This window comes from Equus przewalskii, chromosome 19 (genome assembly GCF_037783145.1).
Source record: "Equus przewalskii isolate Varuska chromosome 19, EquPr2, whole genome shotgun sequence".
Lineage (NCBI taxonomy): Eukaryota > Metazoa > Chordata > Mammalia > Perissodactyla > Equidae > Equus > Equus przewalskii.
The window spans coordinates 46,696,322-46,714,669 of record NC_091849.1 but is presented as its reverse complement, the minus strand read 5'-3'; the positions used below and the strand labels follow the sequence as shown (position 1 = coordinate 46,714,669).

The window sequence follows — 18,348 nt, the reverse complement described above, 5'->3', positions numbered from 1 at the left end:
ACTCATTCATTAAACTTTGCTTAATTAATTTCAAAGTTTTTGCAAAGAAAATACTCCATTTCCCCACCTCTATATAAACTAAAGCCTTTCAGCAGCCACTTAAATATGTGTCCTATAATTGTTTTTATCTCTGGTGAAAATAGTTAATGATCATCCTCAGTCAAGATTATCTCTTCTTGTAAGTTTTCTCCTAGTCATACATAAATGATCTAGAAAAAGGGGTGTGTGTGTGTGTGTTTCTTGCAAAAGAGAAGATCAAGTCTGGAAAGAAAAGTGAGTGATGGCTCAGGAACAAGAATGATGGAACTTACCAGAAAAGAGATGATTATGGTGATATATGTGGTACTGCAGAAGACTTCTGTCAGAAGTGATATAATTCCCTACATGTAATGATTTAGAGAATGACTTGTAAAAATAGCCTCTAGGTGATGAATTGAGATGAGCAAAGTCTTCAGCTATAAAATAATTTCACTTTTCACTCCCCAGGTTAAAATCAGCTCTAAATTACATCTTTATTATTAAATTAAAAAGACACAGGCATGTGGTCAGAAAGTCTTCTAGCTGACCCAGGCACTTTTTGTTTACACCTTAACGAATATTTTTAAGAACAACACTGCAAAGTAGATTTATATTGTAGATATTATGGGTCAAACTTCTTTATCTGGAAACTCAGCTTTATTGTGGCCTAAGTTAGTTCATCTTGGTGAGCCTCAGTTTCCTCTTAGATGTATAAAATGTATAAAATGAGTATAAAAACTGTACCAGCTTCAAAGAATTGTTTTTTGAGTAGAATAGAATATACCTAAGGCTAATAGCACATAGTAAATGCTCGATAAGTATCATCAAGTTTGAGTAATTAACCTGGTGTGTTAAGTGCAGTGGACTCAGTGATGAATAGGAAGCAGCCCTTGGTTTCAAGAAACTGAAAGTCCTCCTGGGTTTTGCATATCATCTTTAAATACATGCTTGTCTTGTTAACGAAAAGTGTTTTCCTTTTTCCCAAAGAACTATATGAAAAATTTTTCTCATCAGTGACAAGGATGATTCTAGATTTAAGCCATTTATACTTTTTATGTTCTTTGGTCTCAGTCTTTTGACTTGAAATAATATAGGATTCATAAGAATCATATAGCATGATTCACAGATGAAACCTGGCTCATTCAAGATTGACAAATGAGACGCCTTTGAGCCTACTAGGGATTTCTCTAAAAATAATGGCAATCTAATTAGGTAATGGAGAGATTTATCAGGAAAATTCTAGAATATATAGAATTGTATATCCCATGTAACTAAGGAGAAGAATCATCCCTAGTGATGCTGAATTGTAACGTAGACTCTGCAAAATCACAAAATCCTTACAGAAGTAATAAAAATACTGAAAGCTATGAGGAGGAAAAGGTCAAACCCTGAAACTCACACCTTTCACAGTTTTTCCTCTCTCGGTGATCTTTAAAACCATGAATCAACCCTGGACAGTGTAGGTGCAGACTCTAGGAAGCCTGATGAATGGTTACACTTCAGCAGTCCTGCAATTCTAGTGCTTAAAATATTCTGAAAGGAACTCTTCTGCTATGTTCTGAAGCCAGAACAACAAGAGACCTCTAAATATAGACTTATTTATTTATTATGGTCATAATAGTAAAGGTACTGAGATTGAGAACTAGTGAAATGAAAGGAATATTCCACAGGGCTGGGAAATTCAGGTTTTCATTCCAGCTTCCCCACCAGCTTTGTACGTTTTATTGGGCAAGTTAAATATAGTCCTTTCGTCCTAGTTCTTCATATATTACATTAAGGACTTGGACTCTTCAGTATTAAATTTGGAGCATCCTACAATATTATTCATTTCATTCTTCAATTGAAGTTAGAATTCGATCATTCAATTATAGAAACATTTAAAGTATATATTATCCTCAAACCTCTAATCTGCATTCTCCTTTGCTGACTTCTAGTGTGTGTGTGTGAGAGAGAGAGAGGAGAGAGAGGGAGAGACAGAGGCTGTAGAGTAGAAAAATCGCAGCCCTGCCTGCAGAGCCTCAGACACACAAAGCACATCTGTGTGAAGGTGGCAAGGTGGAATGTGCTGCTGAGCATCAGTTAGTTGAGTTTGGCAGGTGTATATCTTCTAGTGGTACACACAGTGTTGGTTGAAACTCGTCCTTTGATGAATTACAGTTTACATAGTGTCAAAAGTACATAATCCAAATTTAGTTGGGTCTAAGGGAAAGAAGGCCAACTCTTTTTGTAAACATCTATTTCTACTCCTATTTTCCTCCAAGGATTTCCTTGAGGTAGTGAATATTCACTCCATTCTGCCCCAGGATTCAAACCATTCATCCTCATCAAAATTTGTCTCTGAATCTGGTGACACTTATGGTGTTCTGCTCTTCAGCCATCTTATGTCTGACTACTTATCTTCCTTCTGTACTGCATCTGCTTGTTCTTTTTTCTGATCATTCGTCCACTTTATATCCCCAATGTCATTTCAGAGGCATATATACTGTACTTTTTATATCCTGCATTTTTTAAGCCTGTACCACTTTTTATATTTTGTCCTGGTGTCACCATAAGCAAATTTATGTTTGTCAAATTGAATGTTCCAGATTTAGGTTTAGAAAAAAAAATAATTATAGGCATATATATTCTCTCTAGAAAAGATTCCAGAGAGAAAAATCCAGCTTGTAATAATTTTTTAAAAACGCCTGAAATGACCCCATTTAGCTCCAGCTTAACGTCCTTTTTCTGTATAAGCATGAACCAATGAGAATGCCACTAATTTAATTTATAATCCATTGTCAGCCTTTTTTTCACTTCATTTGCTTTATGTGGATGCATTTCCTCTTTCTGGAAGGAGAAATATGGGCTAATATCACACACAGACGCCAAGCTGGCTCCTGCTGTATCATGCTGATCTTCTGTGGATAGTTGCCAGGGACATTAGTAGCCTTGGTTCACTATTATTTTTGCTGTCCATCAGAGTTTGCTTTATACACCAGGAGTCATTTTAGTCAGCTTGATGCCACTGGACACATGCAGATGACTGGGTTTTTTCAGGTGAACCCAGGGTTTCCAGATATGACGCTTTCATTCATCATCTAAAACTGAGCTCCATGTTTATTTACTTATTAATGTATTCAAATATTTATTGAGCACCTACTATATTCTAGGTATTTCGGGTTCTAGAGTAACAGGTATTGAACAGAACTGATCGGGTTTTTGCCCGCATGGATCTTACATTCTAGAACTGCAATGGGGAGACATTGGACAATAAACAAATAAATATAAACTAAGTTATATTATTGATAAGTGATATAAAGTATAAAAATAAAGGAGGATAGAGGATAAAGAGCATAGGTAGTCAGAAGAAAGCCTTTCTAAAAAGTGGAATTGAAGCAGAGAGTTAAATGAGGCGAAGAAGGAGCCACGTGGCAACCTGAGAAAAGAGTGTCTCTGACAAAATGAAGTGTGTGTGCAAAGGCTTTGGGAATGGACCTTGCTTGCTGAAGTTAGGAAAGAGCAAGATAGGGGGTGTGACAGGAGCAGAGTGGGCAACAGTCTGAGTATTAGGAGTTGGGGTTAGGGAAGTAGTATAGAGCTGAGTCATTTGGGGCACTGAGAACTTAATACTTTAGATGGAAAGCTATCTGAAGTATTTTGAGACAGGAGTATGTGATCTGACACGTTTTAAACACATCTTTGACTACAATATGGAAATTAGTCTGCAGCGGAGCAAGAGTGGTTATAGGGAGACTATGTTAGAGGTTATTGCAAAATCTTCATGGGATATAATGTTGGCATGGAATAGCATGGGAGCAGTGACAGTAGTAAAAAGGGATTAGGCTCAGGATATATATTTGAAAATAGAATTGACAGGATTTGCTGAAGGACTGTACATGGCGTGTAAGAGAAAGAGGAGTCAAGGAGGACCCTAAGCTTTGAGGACTAAGTAACCAATAGATAGCAGTTGCTATTTACTGTTTTAGGGAGATCGTGGGAAGAGTAAGTTGTAGTAGGGAATATCAAGAGCTTAGTTTTCTACCTGCTAAGTTAGAGATACCTGTTAAGCCTCCAAGTAGGAAAATTTGGGGTTAGCTATATAAGACTATATTCACTGTACAAGTATGCAGATCAGTTTCAGAAGTAAAATCTGTAAGTTGGAGCTAGAAATGTAAATTTTGGATTCATCATGTTGTAGCTAATAGTGAAAGCCATGGAATCTGATAAGATCAACTAGAAAGATAAATATAGATGGAAGAGAGAAGTCTGAGATCTGAGCCCAGGAACATTCCAATGCTTAGAAACGAGGAAGATTAAGATGATTCAGAAAATGACGCTAGAAGGATCAGTCAATGAGACAGCAGGAGAACCAAAAGAGAATAGTGTCACAGCAACCACATAAAGAAGGTGTTTCATGAAAGAGCAAGAGATCAATTGTTGCTGGTAACAAATTGTGTCCAGCGAGAACTGAAAATTGGTCATTTGATTTAGCAGTTTGAAGGTCACTGGTGACTTTGACAAGAGCTGCTTTGGGAGTGCCAAGGGTAATTTAAGGAGGTTCAATAGAGCTTGGAGACGGGGAAGTGAAGATAGTGCGTAAACATAATTCTTGCAAGGAATTTTGCATTAACGAGAAGTAACAATGATTGTATGCTGATGGGAATGTGCAGCAGAGAAATCTTCATAGTAAAGCAAGGAGAGGAAGAGGTTACAGAAGAAATGTCATTGAGTAGGAGAGATGGGGCTGGATTCAGAGCACAACTAGAGTCACTGGCGTTATATAAGAGCATAGACAATTCATCTACAGTTAAGAAAAAGGAAAGCCAGATGTATGGATGGATCTAGATAGATTGGTATATGTGGGTTTGGGAGCATGTGGAAATTCTCTTCTGTGCCTTCAACTTTGTCAGTAAAATATAAAGCAAATCATCAGCTGAGAATAAATTTGGAAAACGAGGTGTCGATTTGAAGAAAAGGAAGGGAGTTTGAATAGGTCACTTTGGAAAATTGGTGAATGCATTAAAGAAGAAAATCTAGGTGAGTAACCAGGAAGCACAAGGGCCCACTAGAAGTTTATGTTCATGAATTAAAAAAAGAAATCAGTCAGCGTGATTGCTGAGTCAGTCCCCTCCTCCAGCCATATTTAGCTACTTGGGGAAGGAGTTAAGTAGGCATTGAGATTAATTTAATTGGAAAAAAACTCCCAGAAAAAAAGTTGAGAGGGTTCATAGTGCATGCAAAGCGTGACTATAATGACAGATCATGAAATTGTGCTAGTTAGGATCAACTAGTCTATGTTGCAATAAAAAATAATGCCTTAAATCTACTAAGCTTAACACAACAAAGATGGCTTTCTTGCTCATATTGTGGTTTGATGTAGGTCAGGAAGCTCTCTTTGGGAACTCTTTTCCAACAGAGATTCAGGGATCTAGGATGCTTCCATCTTGCAACATCTTGTCTTCTTAGAGTTTGTGCTCCCAGCCATGCACACAAAACAGAGAAGAGTTAGAGAAATCACATCTACTTATAAAACCCTGTACCTAAAGTAATACAGTTTCTTCTCATCACATTCTATTGGCCAGAACTAGATATATGTCCATAAGCTAGCTGCAAGGCAGTATAGAAAAATTAGGAGAGAAAATGGATTATTTTATGAGCATCAACGGTCTCTTCCACATAAACTAAGCCAAACAATAAAGGCAATGAGGATTTATTCCCTATCAACATCATAGTGAAAAACTGATAGGGTCAAAATATTTTGATTCTTTGTGGAGTCAGAGAATTGTTTTAAGTTGGAGGCTGTTCTGGTTATCTATTGCTGTATAACAAACACCACAAAACCTAGTGTGTAAAACAACCACCATTTTATTATGCTCGTGGATTCTGTGGGTCAGTGATTTGGAAAGGGCACGGTGAGGTCAGCTCCCTCCACTTCTGCAAGGTCTAGAGCCTCAGCTGAGGGTGACTTGAATGTCCAAGGGCTGGAATAGCTGAGGCTAAAACAACCACCTCCAAGATGGCTTCTTTGCTCACATGGCTGGTACCAAGTCTAGGATTTCTGGAGGAGAATCTCAACTGGGACTGTTGAACATAGCACCTAAATATGGCCTCTCCAGCATGCTGTTCTCAGGACAGTCAGACTCCTTAGATGGTGGCTCAGGGCTCCAAGGAAAAGTGTTGCAAGAGAGCAAGGTGTTAGTTGTAGGGCTGGCCTAGACACAGAAGCTGCATAGCATCACAAGAGCCCTATTTTATTGACTGTGTCCCAGTCACTAAGGCTAGCCCAGATTCAAGAGAAAAGCAATAGGATTCCATCTCTTGAGAGAGTGGCAGAGTTGAGAGGGTGGCAGAGTCACACCGAAGAAGAATATGTGGAATGGGAGCTACTGTTGTGACCATCTTTGGAAAATGTAATCTGCCACACAGTCTTTGTGTGCATAAGCTGGAAAGATAATGATATGATGGCTGTTGACACATTGAGTTCCATGTTAAATCTTTAGCAAATGAGAGAAACTGATCCTGAGGTCTGTAAATGAATGAAAAAAACTAGGAGGAATAATCTGCATAGCTCACGGCCTACACTTCAAAGGAGTGGGTGTTTTTAAGGAAGACAAAGAAACAACACCTGTGACCTGTTATGGGATATGAGATAACACCTATGATGCTTTGGGTCCAGTAGTGCGGGAGGAGGAGGAGAACAAAACAGTCGCCAATGAGAGGGCTGTCAGGAAAGTAGTGTACTCAGGGACTGGCAGGTTTTCATTAGAACAAGAAGGTAAAGATGATATTTGGAGAACAGATTTTGGAGGTAGAGAATCTTGGTGATGATAGACTGAGTTCCAAAGGGCAGGGGGAGGATTGGAGGCATAAGAAAATGGTCAGATCAAGGATGTACAAAACTGTCAGGGGAAAAGAATTCCAAGCAAAGACCTGAGAATTGTGGGCCTTTGTGATTGCTCTGTAAGGGGAGATGTATGACTTCACAGTAGTACCAATGGTCCCACCCAGCAAAGTGATTCTGTTAAATTGTAAGTCGGATCATATCACTTAGCTGCTCAAAATCCTCCAACGGCTTCCCATCTATTAGTGATTTCTAAGGCCCAACAGATCTGGTGTCTGCTATCCTTCTGACCTCAGGTTCAACCTTTCTGTCTCTCCTCTGCACCTGGAAAGGTCTTCCTTAGATGTCTTCAGACTTGTTTCTTTACCTCATGCAGGACTTTATGCAAATGTCACCTTCTCAGTGGGGACTTTGCTGGCCACTCTATCCAAACTGCAAGTTCTTCACGAATACCTCCTGTCTTCCTCTCTGCTTCAATTTTCTATCTAATATCTAATATACAATATATTTTACTTTTTGACTTGTTCATTATCTGTCTCCCTGCAATAGAATGTAAGCCCCAAAAGGATGCAAATTTTCTTTGTTCTATTCACTGCTGTTTTCCAGTACTTCAAGCAGTACTTGGCCTAGGGTAGGCACTCAATAAATATATGTGGAATTAATGAATGAATGGTCTCGTAGTGTTTCTTAAATAAGATATGATCTATTAAAGAGTCATTAAATCAATATATCATGATCCACATTCATATTTCACTTAAGGAGAAGAAAGGGAAATAAAGAGGAATAGGAAATTTCAGAAAGCGTTACACATAGTAGAGTAAGTATTATTATGCCATACTTTTGTTTCAGTTTAATATATATGTGTGTAATAGGTCATGATGTAAGGTATATTTCCTATTGTGGGCCACAGTCAAAATTTTTATGAAAAACACTGTCTAGAAACTTCTTTGGACCAATGTCTTAAGCAGATCATGGTGATAGGTGGGGGTTTGTTGATGGGGAGGCAACTCTCCATCAGAAGCATAAGTAGCTGTTCCTCTTGGTTCTGCTGGAGGCAGTATCTGGACTTAGGGAGTGGCAGAGTTACCAGGGATATAAGGTGTTACTTCTTGGGCACTTCTGTTTTTCTAGATATGAACCAGCACAGTGTTTAACGCATAAAGGGTCCTCCAAGACTTGATGGTTGACTGAAGTTTCTTAATGGTTATGTTATTGTATTGGAAATGTTTCTCAATAAGTTGGTTTTGCTACAGGGCCTGATTTACTTGAGGTTATTCAGACTATCAAAAGCCATCCCAAAAAGACCCCATTGCTGGAAGAGAAAGGGCTTTATTATGACATCAAGAGTGTTCAACTCTTTTTCAGCCACGTTAATTGCAGCCACCCTGCTTTTGGTGATAAACAGTTATCTCCTTTGGGAAAAGGTTGGCCAGTAATGTCAAAATATCCCTATAATTAGAGGCTTGGTGGCTAAAGACTTGGAGTCCAGTGCAGCCCCTGCTTCTTATCCACTAGGTGACTTTTTCTCCCTGGACCTCCCATGTTTTCTCTTTCAGAAGATGAAGAAGTTGGACTGATTGGTTTTTAACATCTCTCCACCTTTACTCTTTAATCAGTAAATCATTTATTTGACACCTAGGCTATATATCATCTCATCTAGATTTTTAGCTCATTGGGGGCTGGAATTGGGTCTCTTGGCATCTTTTCCAGCGTCTAGTCCAAAGTGCCTATATTAGGTAATTTGCAAACATTGACTTGTTGATGGCCTTCTGAAAGTTAAAGTTCTTAGAGCAAGAAAAATCTTAACTTTTTGCTGTTTCTAGCTTTGATATCTTAGTGTCCTTATTTTTTATATGTTATTCTTTAGTTTTAATTTTCTTGTATTGATCTCTGTTCTTCTTTTGAGGTTTTGAAATGGACCTTCTGGGACAGAGGTTTTTTAATAAGTTAAGACATTGTCTCACTAACTGGTTTTTATAGACTTTTTGAAGGAGATGGGAAGGAAACAGATCTTGGCATAAGAAGTAAGAAGTTCAGTTTTATGCCAAGCATTTGAGGTAGCATTGAATAGTATGTACTTTTTATTGTATAGCACTATCCAACATTAGTAGTAGTTATATCCTGCCTCTTTAAAATTCTGCATTTTCTTTGGAATCCACCTCCGTCTATTGCACTTTTTACTGCTAATGAGCTTCCTCAGTGGTAGTTGGAGTTTAGGAATGAGGAGGAGTACTGTTACATAACACACTTTTACTCAGAGTGAGAAGCATATGGATCCACTTTGGTGATCTTGTTTATTTCAAGGGTAGCTGATATGCTAGGTTAGACTTAAAATGGGAAGATTTGTAAATCAGCCTCATGCTGCCTCATATGTTCTGCCCTTGCTTTTTACCTCCTGAATCAGATAGTGAATCAAGCTTAAATATTTTAGCAGATGGGGAAATGAGAAAGTCATCAATTTATCCAGCACACGGCAGAATTATTACTATGTCAGGTACTACCACTTCTCCAGTGTGGACATGCAGGCCTTCCTCACAGGCATGTGTATCACAAGCAATCTTAAGTATCCTCATTAATTGAAGCTGACTTGACTGTCATGTCAGAACGTTCCAAGAAAAAATATTCCTGATGCAGGAGAGCTGCAGTTGCCAACCAGATTGGGATTTTGCAGCGCTGCATCAAGGTAAATGCTGCAGTTCAAACTCTCGAAACTTGAAAGGTGAAAATGCATTAAGGCTGACGCCATTGCTTTTCCGAAGAAAAACAAAGTCACATCCAGATAAAAATCATTTGAAAACTGGAGACCTACTTCCTAGATTCCATTCTTTTTCAAGCCAGTATTTTCATACCTAGGTACCTAACAGCAACAACAAAAGAAAATTTGCAGAGAAAAATAAGATCAATCCTATGTTAGTTTGAGGGTCCTAGAGGTCAGCCTTAGGCTTCCAAGAATTGAAGAATCCCTGTGCAGTGACTCCCACCTGCCTTTCTGGAACACTGTGGTTTATGTGTGCATCAAATGTCCATGTGTCGTAGTGGTGGATTTCCTTCGTAATGATAGAGCAATGTCTTCATCCAGACCAAGATACTGCTCTATTATTCAAGCCTTGGCTTATAGATATCACTGTGCACCTTTAGAGAAGTTATAACCTTGAGTTTGAATTTAATATAAAGAAGATGCTGCTATTTCCTACTGCTTCCTCGCATTGACTTGGCTTTGAAGGGAATAGGAATATGTCCTGGTCAGTGATATTTCCAGTGATTGTTTCCGTTTTAAATGGAACATCATAAACTAAATATTATATTTAATAATATAAATCAGTGAAGTATTAGTTAAGAAGATTTACTAATGGTATTTGGGATGACATAATAAAAAGCTAGAGTATAACCATGATAGTCAATGATGCAAACCAAATAATGAAGGAAAGAAGATAATTTTATCAGAAAGAACTGAGTATGAGATTAGGTTAAACTACTTTTTAGCAAAAAAAAAAATGGGGAGGGAGTGGAAGAAACAGGTTGGATGGATCCTTTCCTTGAATAAAAACAAACAAACAAACAAAACACCTCTGAAAGACACCTAATTTATGGAGTTTTGGATGACACTGTGATGAATATAGTGACACAGTGTTTCTCAAATGGTAAGTGCTCAATAATTATTTCATGAATGGATGATTTGTAATTTCTCTATCTCACAGCAAAGGTAAAGGTTGATGTTTTAGAAATGGATATAAATCTGTCCCTGAAGTTGTATATGTTCTTTTAAAAATTTTAGAACAATGGCCTTTAAACAGCGCCATTGAGAGTGATTATGTAATGAGGGGATTTTTGCATTTCCAAATATGAGAGTTTAGACTAAACCTTATATATTTTATTTGATGCTTCATGCAACTTAAAATTATTCCCATGTCCATTCTGTCATGAAAATGACTTTCTCCTTTGCCCAGAGGTAAGTTGGGTAGCTGTTTCCATTAAGTAAGGAATAAAGTCACCAGAACCATTCTGATTTTGTGCAGCCAAAATCAGAACCTATATTACTTTGTTTTTCCTCCCAGGTTCCTCAACTCTGGTAGCTGTTCTCAAACTGAGCCCTGAGGACTCCTTGGGATGTGCTGGGGTCCTACGTGCCTTGGCAAGAAGTTAGCCAGCAAAACTCCTGGCTCTTCCTTCCTGCTTCTGACCATGCCCTTCACTCTGATATTGTTACATGACAAGTTTACGTAATTTAGTTTGAGGAAAAATTCCTGTGGATTAAAAAATAGAAGTTTGAAAACTGCCAATCCTCTACCATTTTATATCGCCTCCTTCATCCTGTACGTAATGGAAGGTAGAAACTAGAGATGAACTAAGTTTATTTTGCAGCCTGGGTAGCTGTGCTTCGATCAACTGTTATATCCACACACTTCCTGTAATCATTTTATTGAAGTATTTCTAGCTGTGTGATTTCTACTTAAGACCATAACTTTCCCTCCTTTAGACAAGTTAGCCTATTTTTAAAACGCAGAAAATCCAAAGGGACAGAGGCAATGAGGTTGTATGGTTGCCATGGGAAACTGAGTGACACTGCCAAGAGACTCCAAAGGGTAGGATTATTTGTAATTTTACTGTATTCTGTAGTTAGAGTATCTGTCTTACAGGTCAAGAAATTGTATTATAAAGGCACAGTGGCAAAACTAGATTCTCAATGGAAGAATTCCATTAACGAAGTTGACAAGAGATACTATATTAGCCAGAATCTCTGGTCTGGCAATCTTCCCAAAAAATGGTTTACATATATCCCCTTGCTAGACTTCCCTTTCTCAAGATATATAAAAAATACCAATTATTACTCAGAAGGCTTTATGATGAGCATAAGTTAAAACACAGTGATGTTGGATGAATTTCCTTATTCCCCTCAAAGAATGCTGCCAAAATGTTCACCAATGCCTGCCAGACTCAGTGTAATTCTTTTGTGGAAAGTTCTGTGTACGTAATGCAGATGCTTACATTGCTGGATCCCTACCTTTCTATTTTGGATAGCTTCTTTTATTGATAAACTTTCTCTCTAAGATGATTCAACACCACTGACTATGTTAGAAAGTGAACTAATAGTGTTTCTGTTGGGACTAGCAGAACTTCTTTCTCCTTGCTTCTTTATTGATCAAATGAGTTTCATACTCAGAGTAACCACCTTTTTGTGATTTCCAAGTGTTTGAGGTTCCTCCCTTCTGTTCCCCCTGTGAACTTTCTACAATATTTTTCTTTTTGGTTGTGTTATTTATTCCAGTCTGTTTATCCCTCGGCCCATTGTGCTAATTCTTCTTGATCTTATCCTGAAAGATGAAAACCCTAAAGCAGTCGTGCATTGTGTGAGAGTTCCTGTATTCCCCTACTCTACCCGAACACCATTACCAACCCGCCATTTCCTTATTCAGCTCAGCGCTCTGTTTCTGTAGCAGTCTGGCCAAGGGAGAGAGATCCATCCAAGGAGGCTCATGGGCTTAGTCTCTGTGTAGCTTCTAATTCCAACAGCCTTCACATTCTTTGCTCCCAACAAAACCAAACTGCTATACATCCAAATACACAAGGCTGTTTCACGTCTCCTGTTGTTCCCCTTTCCCAGAAATACCCTTCTCTTTCTCCCTTGCTCTGATTTTCAAGGTTTAAATATCTCTTGCTCTCTGGTATTTTTTACTGACTTCCAAAACCAGGAATGACTGGTTAGTTTCCTTTTTTGCCTTCTCTTTACCCTTGTTTACATGCCTATCTTCACTTCGAGCTCACAATGTCTAAAGGACATTGTGTCTCCTTTCAGAAGCCAGTCTTCTGTCAGGATTCATTTCTCCTACTTTTATAAATTCCTATGCTTTGCTTTCTCCAATAAGTTGAATTCTTGAGGGCATGCAAGCTTCCTGTGCAGATTTAATTTCATATCTTTCATGGCTATTGTGATGTGTTTCTTTTGAAAAAAATCCTAAAGAAAAATTTTCAAATATACATGTTTTACCATTACCCTTGGTAAAACTTGGGGCTGCCATTAATAAAGGCTGTGACCTCTACAAAGCAAGAATGAGAAAATTATCTCATTGGAGAATTCCATATAACCATAATCATTTTTAGGTCATGGTGGCTATTTTCTTCCTTGTACCTAGTTTAAGCTAAAAGTAGTTTAATATAAAATTGTTGCCTTAGAGTCAGATTTTCCAAATCTATATTAAAAAAGGCTGCCTGTCCTTGTTCTGTGTGGTGGTGCCTGTGCTTTTGGAGCTGAAAATAGCATTGGCGCTCATTCCTGGCACATTACACTGCAAGCTTCTATCTAATTTGCTGTCCATACTCACCCTTAAATCCTTTTCAGCATTGCTGCTTTCCAAGTATTTCCTTCTCATTGAGTATCTATGTCTCACTTCCCACAAAGCTATTCATTTTCCATTTTCAAGGCTGACACACATCCTTCTACCAACCTCTCTTCTCTCTAGAAACCCTATTTTCTATTTCTGAGTAGTAGTTCGTTTTTATTCATTTTTTTCCTTCTTTCAAAAACAACGCATGTTATAGGAAAACGGTGAAAGAAAAAGAAAGTATAAAACCACCATCCAGAGATAATTCTTGATCAAAATTTCATTTATATCATTTGACTACATCTATAGAACAAAACAAAATGAGATGACTTTGTGCACATGTTATTATACAGCCTGCTTTTTCATTTAATAACACAAGAACTTCCATACATGCAGAAAATGTATAAAACCTGTGTGTATACTATTTTACTGATAGCTATATGTTAACACTTGTGTGAGTACTGCTCAGATTAAGAAAGAAAACATCGCCAGCATTCCAGAAGGCTCTTCAGTGTCTCTTTCTAATCACACCCTCCTCCCTTGCGATAACCATTATCCTGACTTTTAAGGTAATCAGTCAGCTCTTTTCTTTATAGTTTCACCACCTATCATACAAGGTGCATACAAATATTATATCTTCTTGGAGAATTAAATATTTTATCAGTATAAACTGATTTTCCATCTCTAGAAATGGTTTTTGCTTTAAAGTCTATTTTCTAATATTAACATACCTTCATCAGAATCTTTTGCTCATATCTGTTAAGTATGTGTTTTTCTATTCTTTAAGTATCAACCTTTCTGTTTTCTTAGATTTTCTCTATGTTTCTTGTAAATTGCATATAGTTGGATGTGGAGTTTTTCCGGTCTAATGATTTCTTCTTTTAGCTGAAGAACTTAGCCCCTTTATTTCCTTAAACATAATTTCAGATAGCTTTGGATTTCAATCTACCATTTTATTTTATGCTATTTGTCTTACATATTCCATATATATTCCTATCTATATACTTTTTTCTATCTCTTTTTGGCCATCTTTTGGATTGAATTAATATATTTTATTATTCCATTTTTTCATTTTGCAAGTTGGAAAGTTAAATGCTTGCTTCTAATTTTGTGATTGCTTTAGAAATTATAATACTCATACTTATCAAAATCTAAAAGTTATCAAAACCTTCATTCTCCTCCTTACATAATAAAAAAAGTTAGATAATTTGAACTCCAATTTAGACCCCCTCCTGACTTCCACATTATTTCTGTCTAGCACTTTAATTCTAATGCCGTTATTTAACTGCACCAGGCATTATTATTTCTTTTTTATGTAGTTCTTGGTCTTTTACGTTTACCCACATATTTACTAGCTATTTGACTATCATTTCTTCTTGCATCTCAAACTTTTCATGTGGAATCACTTTCTTCTTTCTAAAGGAAATTGCTTTGTACCTTTAGAGATGTTCTGTTGGTGAAAAACTCTCAGTTTTTTGTTTGTTTTATTGAATACGTCTTTTCCGCCCTCATACTGAGAGGTTTTTTTGCTGTGTATAGAATTCTTTCATTTGATTGAAAACAATGATCCCCCCTCATCTTTATTCCATTGTCTTTTTCCTCTGTTTTTAAGATTTTTTTTTTGTTTTTGGTTTTCTGCAGCTTCACTCATATATCTAGATGTGGCTTTCTCCATATTTGTGTCACTAAAGATTCACTGAGCCCCGTGATTTCATGAATTAGTCTCATTTGTAAATTGTAAAAATCTATCAGCTTTATTTATTCAAATATTATTTTTTTTATTCTTTTCCCTCCCTCTTGAACTTCAATCAAACATGTTACAACTTTGCATGTCTCTTACCCTGCTTTGTCATTTTCCCTTTTGTTATTGAAAGTTCGGTCTCTGATCTTGATGCCAATCCAAATAATGAGAATAAAGTCTTGGGAGAAAAAGGAAGTCTTTACTTTGCCAGGCAGAGGGAGAAAAGCAAAGAGCCAGTGCCCCAAAAGTTGCTTGCTCCCTGTTAAGAAATGGGTAGGGGTTTTTATTTGGAGTTTTAGGTATAGGCGGAGGACCGTTGACTTCTTGGTCGGCTTTTTCTCATCGTCCTGTGTCTGGGACTGCTTCCAGCAGAGGAGACAAAGGATTTCTCAGATGAGTGTCACTGGCTGTTTATCTCCATGGTAGAAGGTAGACTCTGACATCAGGAAGCCGAGGAGTTGGGCCTGGGAAGCTTTGGTTTCTTGATATTCTCTGGACATTAGTTTTTCTGTAAAAGAACCCCAAGGTCCTGGGATTAGCTATAACTTGAGTGGGAGCCCAGTTTGAGGCCATCGGGCTTTAACAATTTGTAACTTTTATTTAGTTGTAAAGTTCAGGGAGTTAGAGATTAAAGAAACAAACATTTACATATGCCTGTGACTAAAGACCCAGGGAACTGGGAATGCAGGCTTTTAGTTTTAACCCCATACATGCCAGGTGCATTGTAGGGGAACCAATATCAGGGCCAAGGTTACACTTTGGCTCTCCACTCTGAATAATTTCTTTAGTTCATTAGAACTGTTTACCAATTTTCTCTTTTGCTGCATGCTTGGTCTGAATGTTTGTGTCCTCCCAAAATTCCTATTTGAAATCCTAACCCCCAAGGTTAGGAGGTGTGGCCTTTGGAGGTGATTAGGTCATGAAAGTGAAGCTCTCATGATTGGGATTAATGCACTTGTAAAAGAGACCCCAGAGAGCTAGCTCATTCCCTCTACCATGTGTCAGGGACAATGGAAAAGGATCCTCTATGAACCAAGAAGTGGGCCTTCACCAGATGCCAAATCTGCCATGCCTTGACCTTGGACTTCCAGTCTCCAGAATTGTGAAAAGTAAATGTTTGTTGTTTATAAGCCACCCAATTTATGGTATTTTTGTTATAGTAGGCTGAATGCACTAAGAAGCTGCAACTGGGCTATTACTAAAACACCTGTGAAATTTTAATTTTTATTGTTGAATATTTTTATGTCTACAAGTTTGATTTAGTTCTTTTTTGAGCCTCCTATATCTATATTTATTTTGTGTTATCTGATGATGCTTCCAAGGTTACATATTTTTAAAAACAGTAAGAAGAGTCTTCTAAGCTTTTTATAATAATTCTATTGTCCGAGGTCTCTGTGGTTCTGCTGCTGTCTGTTGTTTGTATAGGTCTTAATCATCTTGTTTCTTTGTGTGCCTAGGTATCTATGAGTGTGTAATAGTCAATTACCCATGAAAAAAGAAAATTTGAGAGTTTTCAGGTTCCTGTGATGGTAATATCTCTTCCAAAAGGGCTCTGTGTTTGTATGTGTCTGACACCTGGGGGCCCTTATAATTGGAAACCATCTCAAATGTCATTCATAGCTTGAGGTTCCCTGCTCCATCCAGACTCTGATGTCCAGTGTGTAAATATACACAAAGACTCATCTATAAAAACAATTTCTATGATTTTGTTTCCTTTTCACTTTTCTTCTCCTGCTCTGCTCGGCACAGATACAGTCTCTCAAATGCTCTGTGATTTGGAGTGAGGGGTGGGAGTTAGTTCTAGTGTGTCATTGCTCTGAATCTGTGACCTTTGAGATCTCAGCTTGAGGTGGAGAAAGTGTCTTAATAAGACTTCTCACCTTGTGTAGCCTATGGAACTAACTTTCTACCCTCCTTCATCCCTTGAGGTTATTGAGCTGAAGCTCAAGTGTACAGTATTGTAAAAAAAAAACAACCCTCAAGGAAAAATGGAATTACTGTGAAACTCTGCTTAGCACTCTAGGTTCAGTCTTTCCCAAAAAATTTGGCCTTAAAGTTCCCCATTATATTTGTAGCCCTTTAGTGATTTTCAAATGACAAATTTTGTTAGTATATTTTGTGTTTATTTTTTATCTGGTGTTTTTCTTCTTTTCAGATAAAGGGTTGATCCTAGTAACACAATCTTCCAATATCAGGAATCAGAAGGAGCTGCAGTGTCACTTTCAATGGCTGTATATTATTCCGGGCCCTATTTTAAACCATCATCATTTTAGTATTTTCTTAATATGTATATGTTGTATAGTTAATATTAACTGCTTTCGAACCCAAATTTGCTCTTCATATAATTTCATAGGTGAAAATTTGTTCATTATATCAACTTCTGATTCAATAGATAATATTCAAATGCAAACATTTTCAAGCTTACTTTTACCATAGACCAATTGTTACTTTTCTTTTCAAACACTGGCATCTCTTCTTGAAGGAAAGGGATTGCTACTATGAGAACTTTAATCTGAATGGACAAGCAAAATGTTTCAAAATGCAAGGTGCAATAGAATGACTTTATCCAGAGTACAACACTACTACATCGGCAGTGTGGAGTGTGATGCTCAACAAGTGCTTTCCCCCGCAGTGACTTATTTTTCATATCCACGTTCAGAAAGTTGAGAGGATGCCAATCACTATATTACTAGACTATACTGTTGGTAATCCTATCCTACACCTTGAAGTATATTATGAGAGAAAACAGAAATAGTGTTCATGGTGATTCTTAGAGCTTACAGTTCAAAAATATTATTGTTTGGCGTAGTCTGGGTTCAAGTTTGATTAGATCAGATTGATAGAAAACATAATAGAGCTCTGTCAGGCCGAACAGATCCAATGATTTGATGACGGAAAGTATAAAGAATCCCTTATAAAGCAAGTGAAGATAGTTAGGAGTAGACATTATCAAAATGTTCTGAACTCAAATGCCTCAGGGGACAGGCTGCTAACACTGACACATTAACACTGTTATATGCAATAGACTGTTACAGGACAATAGGGAATGGTGGGGATTGGTACATTAGAGAATATATACACTGCCCAAAACCATTGAAATTTAATTTTTAAAAATGCATTACCCATCTAACACGGTTCTGCAGGCCAGATTGTGTGGTCAGGGAGCCAGGAAAACTGATAATGGAGATTTAGTAATAACTAAAATGTGTTCAGCACTTACAATGTCCCAGTCATAGCACTTTACAGGTATTAATTTACTTAATCCTCACAATAATCCATTATATATGAACTTTTCTTGTAGATTAGATCAGAACAATGAGACAGAAAGAATTTTAATAATTGGCCAAGGTCATATCAGATAGTATGTGATGAAGCTATGGTACAAACACAGGAGCTCTAACTCCATCTAAGCTCTCTACCACTGAGCATATTGTCCCTCCTTGTCTTCA

The 18,348-nt window shown here is 37.4% G+C and overlaps 1 protein-coding gene across 5 annotated transcripts in view; it reads left to right on the top strand.

The window, feature by feature from the left end:
• The window catches only part of PTCHD4 (patched domain containing 4), a 184,890-nt gene that overhangs the window by 50,484 nt on the left and 116,058 nt on the right, over window positions 1-18,348 (top strand). Inside the window, exon 4 of one of the 5 annotated variants that reach the window (XM_070586199.1) lies at window positions 10,894-11,118. The exons of the other annotated variants lie outside the window; for them this stretch is intronic. Within the exon in view, the coding sequence (XP_070442300.1) occupies window positions 10,894-10,982 (89 nt within the window). The 3' untranslated portion in view covers window positions 10,983-11,118. Of the gene's footprint in view, window positions 1-10,893; window positions 11,119-18,348 lie in introns of those variants that run through there. 5 annotated transcript variants of the gene reach the window in all.